Source organism: Neophocaena asiaeorientalis, unplaced genomic scaffold (assembly GCF_003031525.2).
Source record: "Neophocaena asiaeorientalis asiaeorientalis breed wild unplaced genomic scaffold, Neophocaena_asiaeorientalis_V1.1 scaffold681, whole genome shotgun sequence".
NCBI classification, from domain to species: Eukaryota; Metazoa; Chordata; class Mammalia; order Artiodactyla; family Phocoenidae; genus Neophocaena; species Neophocaena asiaeorientalis.
In genome coordinates, this window is record NW_020172271.1 from 1,272,263 (window position 1) to 1,285,350 (window position 13,088).

The following is a 13,088-nucleotide window of genomic DNA, read 5'->3' on the forward strand; positions in this document are numbered from 1 at the left end:
TGAAAAGATGAATGAAACTTGGGAAAGCTTACATTTGGACTTGCTTCTGGGAACCTGCAGATGTGTGATTTAGAAAGGCTGTGAAAGGAAAAGAGGAGCACGTGGAGGCAGGGAGTCTTCAGCCTCCTGAGTGGCCACAGAGGGGAGAGGAGAGGAGCTGGGGGAGGGTTGGGGGATGACTGGCTGAGACCAGAGACTGATGGACTTTGGAAGGGGTACAAAAGAAAGAAGCTGAGCCCCAGATTTCTGGGTAGGTGGGGATGGCACTAACCAAGCCGAGGAACTCAGGACAAAGCAGGTTTGGACAAAAGAAGACAATTTAGGTCTTGGACGAGAATCTTCAACCCCCTTTGGTGGAGGCAGTGGCGGGCGGGGGAGTGAGCAGTATTGTTCCCCTGTTTCACGGGGCTAGTGTGCACGAGAAACCCTTTTAGCCACCCCCAGGCCCAGCCTCACTAATGAGCTGCCTCGGTGGAAAGACCCTTCCCTCTCCCTCCACCTCTTCCTTGTGCTCACTCACTTCCTGCTCCAGACCCTCTGCTGGGAGGAGGGATGATGTTTGTGGGAAGGACACCTGGAGTCAGACAATGACCCCCACTGCCCTTGTTTTCCCCACGGCAGGAGGGGGATCAGAGTCAGGTGAAAGTGGCCGTCCCCAACCCCAGGCCTGAACGCAGAGGTGCCCCCTCCTAGGACCCAGTGTCCTCTAGAACCCGGGACAACCTGTCTTCATTCTCATGGTGCCTTGAAACCTAGTTGGGGGCCCTACCAGCACCCTCCCCGAACCCTTCAAGAAATGCAGCCAAGTCCCGCTTTCTGGAGCCCACTCTGCCCTGGGTGGAGTTCCCAGGCCCCTCTGCCACAGGCCCGGAAAAGTGGCAAGGCTTGAGAGTGGCCGCAGAGGGAAGAGTTGCCCCTCCCTGTGCATGGAAGTGCTGCCCTTTCTGAAGGTAAAGACAAGCAGTGGGGTTTGCACACAGACCCTGGGTACCTGAAAGCAGCCCCGCCTTTCACTCCTCTGTTTCCCTCTCCTGCACTTCAGCCTGTGCTGGCTCGTGGGCCCTCCCAGCATGACACATCAGCTCCCCAGGCTGCCCCTGGCCAAGTCCGTGGCCTGAGTGAGGCTGGATGACCCTGGCACAGCCCCCGTGGCTGAGGACCCCTGCAGAGTCAGGGCAGCCTACAGAGAGGCCCTGATCTAGATCCTCCCCCCAGGCTCCCAGTGAGGCGGGATCCCTGTGGCTTATACCTGCCTGAGGCTCTTACTACTTGGGAAAGCTGGTCTAGGTCACTTCCGTGCACCCAGGGCTCTCTCCTCCTCCTCCCATGCTTTCACTCCAGCCCCTCACAGACCACCTCTCCTTCCCTGGATGGTGGGTGACAGGTGGACAAAGGTGGGCACAGGATAGACATCATTGGGAAGACAAACCCAGGAAGCCTTTTTAGCCCCTCACCGATAGGCCCTCCCTGGATCCTGGTGCTTTCAGGTGGAGCCGTCCCCAGGGAGCCTCTGGGGCTTGCTGACATCCACGACTACCAGCTGCAGGCGCCGGCCCACTCCTCAGCCCCTGCTGGGGCCCCCCAGGAGCGGTGGCGCCCCCTGGAGGAGCGACTGGGAAGGCTGGAGGCTGAGGTCACGGAGCTCAGAGAACAGGTACCACTGGAGGCAGTGGGTGTGCGTGGGGCAGGGCAGGCCTCATGTAGTGGGAGGGAAGGAGAGAAGGGGGGTCCTTGGGACCCTGAAATAGAGTTTTGTTTTAAATGCACATAGAAAGATTCTTATCTGAACGGTTCTTTTTCTTTTTTTATAGATTTTATTTATTTATTTTTGGCTGCGTTGGGTCTTCGTTGCTGTGGGCGGGCTTTCTCTAGTTGCAGCGAGCGGGAGTTATTCTTCCTTGCGGTGCGAGGGCTTCTCATTGCGGTGGCTTCTCTTGTTGCGGAGCACGGGCTCTAGGCACACAGACTTCAGTAGTTGTGGTGCACGGGCTCAGTAGTTGTGGCGCACAGGCTTAGTTGCTCCGCGGCATGTGGGATCTTCCCGGACCAGGGCTCGGACCTGTGTCCCCTGCATTGGCAGGCGGATTCTTAACCACTGTGCCACCAGGGAAGCCCTGAGCAGTTCTTAACATCAGTTCTTTCATACCAGGGAAGAACCTCCGGGTATTTGTTTTGTCAGATTTTCATATTCTTTCATGTATTTGGCAAACATTACGGAGCATCATCAGGAAAGATTTTGGATGGATAAAGGTCTTTAACTGTTGGGTCACAGGGACTGAGTCCCCTTTTGTCTAAAGGAGAGGACTGGGGGCCTGTGTTTCCCTGGGAGCCTATCCAGACCCCAGGCTATGAGAACTGGGACAGTTTGAGCTGGATGCTGCCTGGAGGGGGACCCACCTTGCTCTGGAACTGTCACGTTTCCTTCTCATCCTGCCTTGGCTTTCACACCCCACAAATCTGTGGGAGTTGGTGGGGGAAGCTGAGCCAGTTCCTCTTACCCCCACCTCTCTCCCCAGAACAAAGACCTGCAGGGGAGGGTGAGGCAGCTGGAGTCCTGTGAATGCCACGCGGCTTCGCCCCAGTGCTGGGGGCTGGGTCGGGCCTGGCCCGAGGGGGCTCGCTGGGAGCCTGATGCCTGCACAGCCTGTGTCTGCCAGGACGGGGCTACACACTGTGTCCCCCAGCCTGGGCTGCCCCATTGCCATGGTGAGTGCCATCCGCCTGCCCACTGGCACCACCTCAGGGCCCAGAAATGGCCCTGAGTGCCTGAGCGACAGCACCATCTCCTCCTCAGGCTGCAGCCACAATGGTCAGGCCTATGGCAATGGGGAGACCTTCGCCACAGATGCCTGTACCACCTGCCGCTGCCTGGTGAGCTCCTGTGACCCACCCTGGATATCCCATACCTGTTCCCTTCACCTGTCTGCCTCACCTCAGCTACCTGTCGCTGCAGCCGGGTGTGCTGAATGTTTAGAAGTAGGGTCTCCCTGCCCATCCCCCCAAGCCTTGCCACTGGCCGCCTTCAGCTGATTCCGAAGAGTTCTGCTTTCTGGAGCTCAATCCCCATGCACACAGTGGGGTTCTTGTCTTCCTATACCTGCCCCCTCGCCTGCGGACCCTCAGTGTCCCCAGTCATCCATCTGTCCCTGGCATCCACCTGCCTCTGCTCCCTCACTTGGCTCCACACCCACCTATTTCTTTCCTCACCCTTCCACCGAGGAAGCCCTTGGTTCCCTTCCTAGGATCTCTCCACGCTGGGGGATTTGCTGGCACCTGGAAGAGATGGTTTCCGAGGGTCGAGAGTGGCAGGAGATGATGGGAGAGGGGGAAGGATGTCTCTTTTCTGCCCTTGGGCCAAGGGTAGCCCACGTAGTCTGAGCCAACTCAGCCTCTTGCGCCTCTGGTGGGTCCCACCCTAGGGAGAGGTCTCGGTTCTGGAGGCCCTATCCTCCAGGGTTCTGATGCCTGCTTTCCACAGGAAGGAGCCATAACCTGCACCCAGAAGCCATGCCCAAGAGGACCCTGCCTGGAGCCGGGAGCATGCTGCCCGCATTGCGAGCCCGGTCAGCCTTCTGCCGGCCCCAGACCCACCTCCTGCACTCGTTCTGGGGCCCCAGAGCCTGGCCTGCCACCTGCCATGTGTCCAGAGGGCGTCTGCCCGCTCGCTCCGGCAGTGGCTAGGGGTGTTCAGAAGCGAAGCCCAAGTCAGCAAATGCCGCCTCTGACCTGGGACTGAGCCAAAGGCTGTACGTCAGCGGCCCCCAACCTTTCTGACACCAGGGACCAGTTTCATGGAAGACAGTCTTTCCGTGGACTGGGGTGGTGGTGGGGGAAGGTTTCGGGATGATTCAAGCTCATTACATTTATTGTACATTCTATTTCTATTACATTGTAATATATAATGAAATAGTTATACAACTCACCATAATGCAGAATCAGTGGGGGCCCTGAGCTTGTTTTCCTGCAACTAGATGGTCCCTTCTGGGGGCGACGGGAGACAGTGACACCAAAAGTGTGTTGCTTATGTCCAGTCTGTTCCATAAGATGCAGCTTAATTGTCACTTGCCACCCACCGATAGGATTTTGATGTGAGTCTGCAAGCAGTTGATTTATTATGGCCTCTGTGCAGTCAAGCCTCTCTGCTGATGATGACCTGTATTTGCAGCCGCTCCCCAGCGCTCGCATCACCGCCTCGGCTCCACCTCAGATCATCAGGCATTAGACTCTCATAAGCAGTGCGCAACCTGGATCCCTCGCGTGCGCAGTTCACGGTAGGGTTCGGGCTCCTATGAGAATCTAATGCCGCCGCTGATCTGACAGGAGGCGGAGCTCAGGAGGTAACGCGAGCGGTGGGGAGCGGCTGTAAATACAGGTGAAGCTCACCTCCTGCTGTGCGGCCCGGTTCCTAACAGGCCACGAACCATTACCTGTCCGTGGCCTGGGGGCTGGGGACCCCTGCTCTACCTGATCTTTTTCCTTTCCTCAGGCAGCTTCTAATCTAGTGAGAAGATAAACGTATATAGCTAGTATAATACAAGATTTAAGAGCCAATGAACAGATTAAGAGGAGGTGGAGGAAGGTCTTAAGTGGTCAGTCGCCAGAGGAGAGGGCAGGAAGGCAGGGGAGGCCCACCCAGACTAGGTGATCAGGGAGGGCCCTACATACAACAGGTCATCCGAGCTGGATCTGCAAGGGAAAATGGGGTTTCACCAGAAGGAAAGGGTGTACCTGAAGGCCTTCTAGGCACACAGAGTGGGGAAAGGTGTGTTGCAGGAAATCAGACTGCGAAAGCCAGTGGGAACACATTGCTGTAAGCCTTACAGTGTGGACTTTCTTCTGTGGACAATGGGGAACCACTGAAGGCTGAAAAGCCAGAGTGTGGCATGTTTAAAGAGGCATTTTTGGAATTTTCACGTGGTATATGGGCTAGATGCAGAGAGATCAGTTAGGGGGCTATTACTGTAGTTGCCTAGGCATGGAGCCAGGGATGGCAGTGGGCTGCAGAAGGAGGGGTGTTTCCAAAAACGTAGTTGGATCCCATGGAATAGTGGACTCTGAGCTTGGGAAACTAGTGGTGCCAGTGACATGAAGACAGCTGGAAAGGAGTGGAGGCAGTGGCTGTTACTGGTTCATAGTCAGGAAGATAAGGTTGCCGGGTTTAGCAACTAAACATATAGGATACCTGGGACTTCCCTGGTGGTCCGGTGGTTAGGACTCCATGCTTTCACTGCTGAGGGCCCGGGTTCAGTCCCCGGTTGGGGAACTAAGATCCTGCAAGCGGCACTGCCAAAAAAAAAAAAAAAAAAAAAGGATGCCCTGTTAAATTTGAATTTTGTATAAATAACATATTTTTAAATACAAGTATGTCCCGTGCAATATTTGGGACATACTTATACTACAATATTATGTGTTGTTCATCTGAAATTCACATTTAACTGGGCATCCTATATTGTCTTTGGCAACCCTACCCTGGGAAGAATGGCAGCTGCTAGTCTGAAAGGTGGGACAGAGGCTTAGGGACTGGTGGGTTCTGGAAATGTAGCCTGAGAGTCTTGGCCAGAGATGAGGAGTAAAGTCTTGGGAGTTGTTGGATCTCCCAACAAAGAAAAGGGACACACACACACATCGCTTGTAGGACACGTGGTGTCTCAGGGCCACTGCTAGCACATATAATGTCTTTGGTGAAAGTTTTAAAAAGGCACGCTTTCCTCAATGCTTCCATGTGCTGTAAATAATGGGAATCTGGTGATTATTCAAGGCAGACACTATACTGCCATCTGCTGGAAAGTTGCAGTAAGTATACAATCTCTGAGAATCACCTGAATGGTGCCCCTTTCATGTGGCGCCCTTGGCCGTGCTTTCGCCCCAGTTCTCTGGGTCTCTTACTTGCGGGCCTGGCCCTGGTTTTGCAGGCTGTACTGGAGGCCACAGGAGTGGGGAAACGTGGCAACTGGAGCCCTGTGTCATCTGTACCTGTCAGGTAAGGGAATCAGAGCCTTGTCCCATCTGCCACCCACGTCCCCACCGCCCGGCTTAACCCCAGGCCTGGCAGCGCCAAGCCCAATCTGGGGTCCTGGCAGGACTGCTGCCGCCACCCCGGCATTGAGGCCTGGAGCCTGCTAGGCCTGCTAGGCCAGCAGAGTAACTCGGCTTGGGCAGTAGAGGAGGAAGGAGGGCTCAGTGTCTACCCTGCAGGCAGGGACGGTGCAGTGCCAGGGGCCCTCATGCTCAGAACTCAACTGCCTGGAGAGCTACACCCCACCTGGGGAGTGCTGCCCCATCTGCTGGCCAGGTGACCTCCCCCCCACCCTGCCCCGCCGTCCCCTCGGCCCCAGAGGGTTCCGTACATACTTGGGGTCATGCCTTCCCTTGGGTAATGTCCACCCACCCCGCTGTCTGCTGACCAGTCCGTCACGCTGGCAACCCTCCCCAGGCTGTGAGTATGAGGGGCAGCTTTATGAGGAGGGGGCCAACTTCCTGTCCAGCTCCAACCCTTGTCTCCAATGCTCCTGCCTGGTGAGTCCCCCGCACCTTTGCCCAGACCCTGATCTTCCTGGGACACCCCCGCCTACCCTGGGTCACACCTGACACTCTTTCAGCCCCTCACATACTTTCCGAGGCCTGGTGCCAGAGAGATTTTCCCTCCATCTCCACTCTATGGCCCATCCTGCTGTCTCTGGGAGCCAGACCCAGGGGCAGTACAGCTATGGGTGCATTACAGAGGAGCCTGGTTCGCTGTGTGCCCATGAAGTGCCCGCCCATCCCCTGCCCTGAACCAGTCCTGAGGCCCGGGCACTGCTGCCCGACCTGCCAAGGTGAGAGCCCTGCCCCTTCCCTGGTAGAGCTCCAGGGAGGGCTGTTATTTCCACTTCTTCAACCCAAAGCCCACCCTGCTGGCCTCTGACCTGCGGCTTCCATCTGTGGGGGGACCCATGCCTGGCCAACCCTGCTCCGGAGCTGGAAGGCCTGGGCTCAGATTCTGCCCTTGTCAATGGTTATGTACCTCTGAGGGAGTTACTCCGTGCTTCAGTTCCCCATTTGTAAGATGTGTAATGATATGTACATCAATAAACATTGACTATTACCTGCTTTGCGCACAGAAGACACGGGGTGGGCCCTCGAGGCAGACCACTAGAGGGTGACACTAAATCCATGAGGAAGGAGACCTAATCCAGCCTGGGCACAGAAAGGAAAGCATCCTGGAGGTGGCGTCTGGAGCCAGCCTCAAGGTTAAAGAGCAGTTAGCAAGGCGAAGGGCGGAACACAGTGGGGGGCATTCCAGAAGAGAGGGCAGCCTGGGACTGACACTCAGTGTGAGGTGGGTGTGTGTTAGTCGGGAAGGTGCAGGCAGGCAGGAACGGCCAAAGCTTAAACTGAGACGTGAGGAGGGGCCAGAGACACGTGGGTGTGGCCATGCTGGCCCTGGAAGGCCTGGAAGGGCAGGCTAAGGAACTTGGGCCTTACCCTGCCTGGGGTGCTGGGAGGCTGAGGCGAGGGGTCCAGGCAGAGGCAGGATCTGGTCTGGTTTAGGCTCAGAGGAGAGCCCTCAGAGGGCACGTGAAGGAGGGGGTTCTGGCTGAAGCTCCCACCAGGCCTCCTCTCTGCCCATCGCCTCCCAGCCCAAGGCTGCACAGAAGGTGGTTCTCACTGGGAGCATGGCCAAGAGTGGACCACACCTGGGGACCCCTGCCGGATCTGCCAGTGCCTGGTGAGTCCCTGTGCTGCTCCTGGGCTGCCCCCACCCCTCCCCGACCCCAGGCCCACCAGATTCATTCCTTCATTCCACTGAACACATCCCAAAAGGCACTGTGAGGGGACAGAGATGGAGGAGACCTAACCCTGAACACCATGAGGGTGGGGAAGGGGTTGCGCCCTCAGTATGTCCAGTTCTGAGCACAGTAGGTGAGCAGGATGTCTGTGAACCAAACTCGAGGAGCTTCAGGTTACAGGAGGAGTGAGGCCGGGCAGGATATGACAGGCAGCACAAGCTCCAGGGAGGGAGAAGCACAGCTGACCTGAGGCATCTAGGACTCTGCTGTCTGATCAGGAGCCACTACATGTGGACACTGAGCCCTTGAAATGTGGCTGTCTGGTTTGAGATGAGCTCTAAATGTAGAATATACATTGGCTTTCAAAGACTTAGTAGGAAAGAAAGGAATGTAAAATATCTCATTAACACTTCATGTTGATTACATGTTGAAATAACTTTTTGGTTTGAGTGGAACATAATATTAAAATTTAGGTCCATCTGTTTCTTTTTACTTTTTGAAATTTGACAACTAGAGAATTTAAAATGACATATGTGGTTTGTGTTATATTTCTATTGGGCAGAACAGATCTAGAATATCTTCATGGGGGGGGGTGTTTACTTAGGTCTTAACAGGTGAGTAGGATTTGAGCAGGGAGAAATGGTGCTATAGACTGAATGTTTGTGTCCCGCCCCAAATTCATATGTTGAAATTCTAACCCCAAAAGTGATGGTATTAGGAGGTGGGGCCTTTGGGAGGTGATTAGGTCATGAGGGTGGAACCCTTATGAATGGGATTAGTGCCTGTATAAAAAAGACCCCAGAGAGCTCTCTCATCCCTTCCACCATGTGGAGACACAAGCAATTAGACAGCCATCTATGAACCAGGAAGGAGACTCTCACCAGACACTGAAACTCCTAGCACCTTGATTTTGGACTCCCCAGCCTCCAAAACTGTGAGAACTAAATTTTTGTTGTTTATAAGCCACCCAGACTATGGGATTTTTTATTACAGTGGCCTGAATGGGCTAAGACACCAGGCATAAGGGAAGAGTCAGGGCAAAGTCTGGGGGAGGAAGCGGGGCACACGGAGGCCTAATGTCCAGGCAGGGTGCACGCCAAGGAGGGCTATGGTTCATGGGGGCTGAAGCCAGAGTCACAAAGCTTCCTGACAGCTTGCCAAGGACCAAGGACTCCATTGTGAAGGCCGTGGGGCACCCAACCCCTTGGCATGTGCTTCCCCTCCCTGTTCGCACTGACACCCCACCGCCCCACCCCCACCTGTGAGGAGAGTCACTGGCAGCCCAGACACTTATGGGGCTAAGGTAGTGAGCCCAGGTATAGGTGTGAACTCCAGGGATGGGGTCTGTCTGGGAAAGACCATGGGGAGTAGCAGCAGCTACTGTCTGTTAACGGTCAGCTTCCAGAGGTGGATGCCATACCACACACTTACCTTATCCCCATAACAAGGCTATGAAGGCAGGTCTATTATTGTCTTTTTTTGTTTTTTTAGATGAGTAAACTGAGGCACAGAGAACTTAAGTGGCATGCTAGGTTATACAACTATATTAGTTTCTTGGGCTGCTGTAACAAAGTACCACAAACGGAGTGGCTTAAAACAACAGAAATCCATTATCTCATGGTTCTGGAGGCAGAAGTCCAAGACCGAGGTGTCTGCAGGGCCGGTTCCCTCTGAGGGCTGTCAGGGAGAATCTGTTCCAGGCCCCTCCACCTCTGGCAGTTGGCTGGAGATCCTTGGCATCCCGTGGCTTCAGTCCTCATCTTCACATGCTTCCCTCCCTGTGTGAGTGTGTGTCTGTGTCCAAATTTCCCCTGTATATAAGGACACCAGTCAATGGATCAGGGGCCACCCCACTCCAGTCTGACCTCATCCCAACTTAAGTGATTACATCTGCTATGACTCTATTTCCAAATAAGGTCACATTCTGAGGGGGTTAGGACTGCAGCATAAGAGTTTGAAGGGGGACACAGTTTACTCATAGCAACGTCTAATAAGTGGATAGCTGCGACTCAAATGCTGTCTCTGCCACTTGGACAAGCTCTGACGGCCCATTCCTCTGCCTACTCTGCCCCCTACCAGGAGGGCCACATCCGGTGCCACCAGCGAGAATGTGCCAGCCTGTGCCCATACCCTGCCCGGCCCCTCCCGGGCACCTGCTGCCCTGTGTGCGATGGTGAGTCAGCAGGTGGATCCTGGAGGGGCTCGGAAAGCTGATGGACGGCCCAGCTCGAGCCTCCCATGAAAGCCAGGACACTGAATGGCATGGGGCCCTGAGGAGGGTCTAAGGCACCCTCTTCCCAACAGGCTGTTTCCTAAATGGGCGAGAGTACCGCAGCGGGGAGCCCGTGGGCTCTGGGGACCCCTGCTCCCACTGCCGTTGTGCCGTGAGTGTGTCTGCCCGGCAGGGAGGGGCTGGCTTCTGGGCCTGCCTCTCACCTGCTGACCAGGTCCTTTTGGCAGAATGGGAGTGTCCACTGTGAGCCTCTGCCCTGCCCACCGACGCCCTGCAGACACCCAGGCAGGATCCCTGGGAAGTGCTGCCCAGTCTGTGACAGTGAGTGGGGGGCTTGAGTCACCAGGGGGAGGGGTGGGCACTGCCCCGAGAGAGGCTCTGGGTCTCGGCGTGGGGTGGTTGCTTCCCGTGGACTAACAGGAAGCCCCCCTTGAGCTAAAGTACAGGGGAAGTCCTTTCTAAAGCTAAGCTCTGTCACCACGGGTGAGGGATGAGTTCTCACCTCGCCTCATGGCACCCTGGGCACGTGTGGGCTGGGGGAGGCTGGCAGGGCCTCCTGGAGGACAGGGGTGGCTGTCCTTGTCAGGGTGGGGGGTGGATGCCTCAGGTGCTCTGAGGCTTCCCCATCAGCCCCCAGCCCTGTGCCCCAGTCCCTCTGTCATCCTAGCCAGGCTGTGAGTACCAGGGACACCAGTATCAGAGCCAGGAGACCTTCAGACTCCAAGAGAGTGGCCGCTGTGTCCGCTGCTCCTGCCAGGTAGGCGGTGCCACTGTCTCACGCCCCGGATCTGTCTTGTCCCTTGAGGGCCACTCACCCAGCCTCCCTCCTAGGCCGGCGAGGTCTCCTGTGAGGAGCAGGAGTGCCCGGGCGCCCCCTGCACCCTGTCTGACTCTGGCCCCCAGCTCTGCCCAGGTGTGTGTGTTGGGGGGCAACCACGAAAGGGTGCTTCTCCCAGCAGCTAGAGATGGAGGAGTGTTCCTTCACCGTAAGGGGAGGCATTCCTAAGTCCACCAGCCATTCCAGAGTGTGTTCAGAGGCTGCTGTGGGGAGGGCTAAGCCAGGGTCTTGGGAAGGGTCCTATGGTCTGGGAAGGGCAGGGATGGGTGGATGTGTCCAGGTTGCCATGGTGACAGCCCCCCTCCCCCGCCCCTTGCTGTAGCCTGCGTGCTTGGTGGAGAGGAGTTTGCTGAGGGGGTCCAGTGGGAGCCTGATGGTCAGCCCTGCACAACCTGTTCCTGTCAAGCTGGGGTGCCCGTGTGCAGGGCTTTGCTCTGCTCCCCAGCCCCCTGCCAGCACCCCACCAAGCCCCCCGGTGAGTGCCCCGCCCCAATCTAGCTTTCTTCCCCTGCCTTGCCTGGCCCACCCTGATTGGCTGGGCTGTGATCACCCTGCTCTACCCAGGTGCCTGCTGCCCCAGCTGTGAGAGCTGCACCTACCACGGCCAAGTGTACGCCAACGGGCAGAACTTCACAGATGCAGACAGCCCTTGCCACACCTGCTACTGCGAGGTACCTCCCCAGGCTTGCTGCTGCCCTGCTGAGCCCCTCCCGGGGCCCACCCCCATTGCCTTCTCACCTGCTCCCAGGATGGGACCGTGACATGCTCCTTGGTCAACTGCCCTCCCACAACCTGTGCCAGGCCCCAGAGTGGACCCGGCCAGTGCTGCCCCAGGTGCCCAGGTACGTGCTTACTGTACCTGTCTGACTTGGTGAACCCTTGACCCTGCCACTCCATGGCCCCGTGGGCCCAACGGATACCTTAGAGAGCAATGGCCTTCCGAATTTTTCAGTCTGACACAGCTTGGGACTCTCTGGAACTCACAGAGTTCTTTTTTTTTCTTTTTTGTAATATTTATCACAGGGTACGGGTGGGAGAGAAGAGTAGACATTCGTTTGTCCCTTCATGTTACGACACCACCCTTCCCTCCTTTCCTACACTTCCTCTTCCAATACCCTCACCACGCACATCTATTCGTATATCTACCTGTATAAGCCTGGTTCATGCAACAAATGTTCAGGTTTCCTACGCAAGAGACTGGGAGCTGGGATGCTGTGTGCCCTGATCCCCGCCCACACGGAGAGTGTGCAGGGCGCATATCACAAACACAGGCATGCACATGCATGAGCCCTTCGGCTCTTCACCCTCAGAGGCACACACATCTGCCTGCAGGTAAAGGAACTAAACACACACACATACACACACAAGTGTGTGCTCGGGGAGATACGCTTGTCCGTATACACAGCCCCTCCTCCTCCTCCTCTCCCTCCATGGGGACAGCTTCCAAGTGGCACTTCTGCAGTGGCTCTGGACTCAAGGGTAGAGGGACTGTCAGCCTGCTCCTTGCACTGTCAGTCTTTGTCTCCACTCCTGCCCACCCGCCCCACTGCCCAGACTGCATCCTGGAGAAGCAAGTGTTTATGGATGGCGAGAGCTTCTCCCACCCTCGAGACCCCTGTCAGGAATGCCAGTGCCGGGAAGGCTATGCCCACTGCCAACCTCGGGCCTGCCCCAGGGCCTCCTGTGCCCACCCGTTGCCTGGTCCCTGTTGCCAGAACAACTGCAATGGTGAGGTGGGCGGGATGGGGGGTGGTCCCTCGGGATGGCTTGGCCCCATCTATAGGCCTTTAGGGCTGGGAGGGCAGCATGCCCTGGGGGAAGGGGGGCCTCTCCCAGGCCCATAGCTCCCCCCTCCCCCAGGCTGTGCCTTTGCTGGGAAAGAGTACCCCAACGGAGCAGACTTCCCCCACCCCTCTGACCCCTGCCGCCTGTGTCGCTGTCTGGTGAGTCTGCCACCCGGATGGGAAGGAAGAGTGGGGGGGGCACTTGGGGAGACCAGGAGAAGTCCGCCAAGGTGAGGGTGAGAAGGGGAGGGGTCTCCTCCACCTTCTACCACTGACTTGGCCTGGCCTCGTCCATCTGCAGAGCGGCGACGTGCAGTGCCCGGCCCGCCGCTGCCCGCCCTTGCCCTGTCCAGAGCCGCTCCTGTTGCCAGGAGAGTGCTGCCCGCAGTGCCCGGGTAGGAGCCGCACCCCTCGCCACTTCTCCGGGGAGACTCCCTCAGCAGCCTCCCTCCCCACCCCCCCCA

At 56.9% G+C, this 13,088-nt stretch overlaps 1 protein-coding gene across 3 annotated transcripts in view; it reads left to right on the top strand.

Annotated features, from left to right (window-relative positions):
• The window catches only part of KCP (kielin cysteine rich BMP regulator), a 45,172-nt gene that overhangs the window by 21,267 nt on the left and 10,817 nt on the right, over positions 1–13,088 (top strand). Inside the window, exons 5-20 of one of the 3 annotated variants that reach the window (XM_024762596.1) lie at positions 1,488–1,654; positions 2,517–2,706; positions 2,795–2,871; positions 6,196–6,283; positions 7,626–7,708; positions 9,849–9,942; positions 10,074–10,153; positions 10,230–10,323; positions 10,674–10,759; positions 10,834–10,915; positions 11,163–11,315; positions 11,405–11,511; positions 11,589–11,682; positions 12,395–12,568; positions 12,701–12,783; positions 12,926–13,070. In XM_024762596.1, coding sequence (XP_024618364.1) covers positions 1,488–1,654; positions 2,517–2,706; positions 2,795–2,871; positions 6,196–6,283; positions 7,626–7,708; positions 9,849–9,942; positions 10,074–10,153; positions 10,230–10,323; positions 10,674–10,759; positions 10,834–10,915; positions 11,163–11,315; positions 11,405–11,511; positions 11,589–11,682; positions 12,395–12,568; positions 12,701–12,783; positions 12,926–13,070 — 1,797 coding nt within the window. Of the gene's footprint in view, positions 1–1,487; positions 1,655–2,516; positions 2,707–2,794; positions 2,872–6,195; positions 6,284–7,625; positions 7,709–9,848; positions 9,943–10,073; positions 10,154–10,229; positions 10,324–10,673; positions 10,760–10,833; positions 10,916–11,162; positions 11,316–11,404; positions 11,512–11,588; positions 11,683–11,737; positions 12,569–12,700; positions 12,784–12,925 lie in introns of those variants that run through there. The other 2 variants (XM_024762577.1, XM_024762587.1) reach the window with 2 other exon arrangements.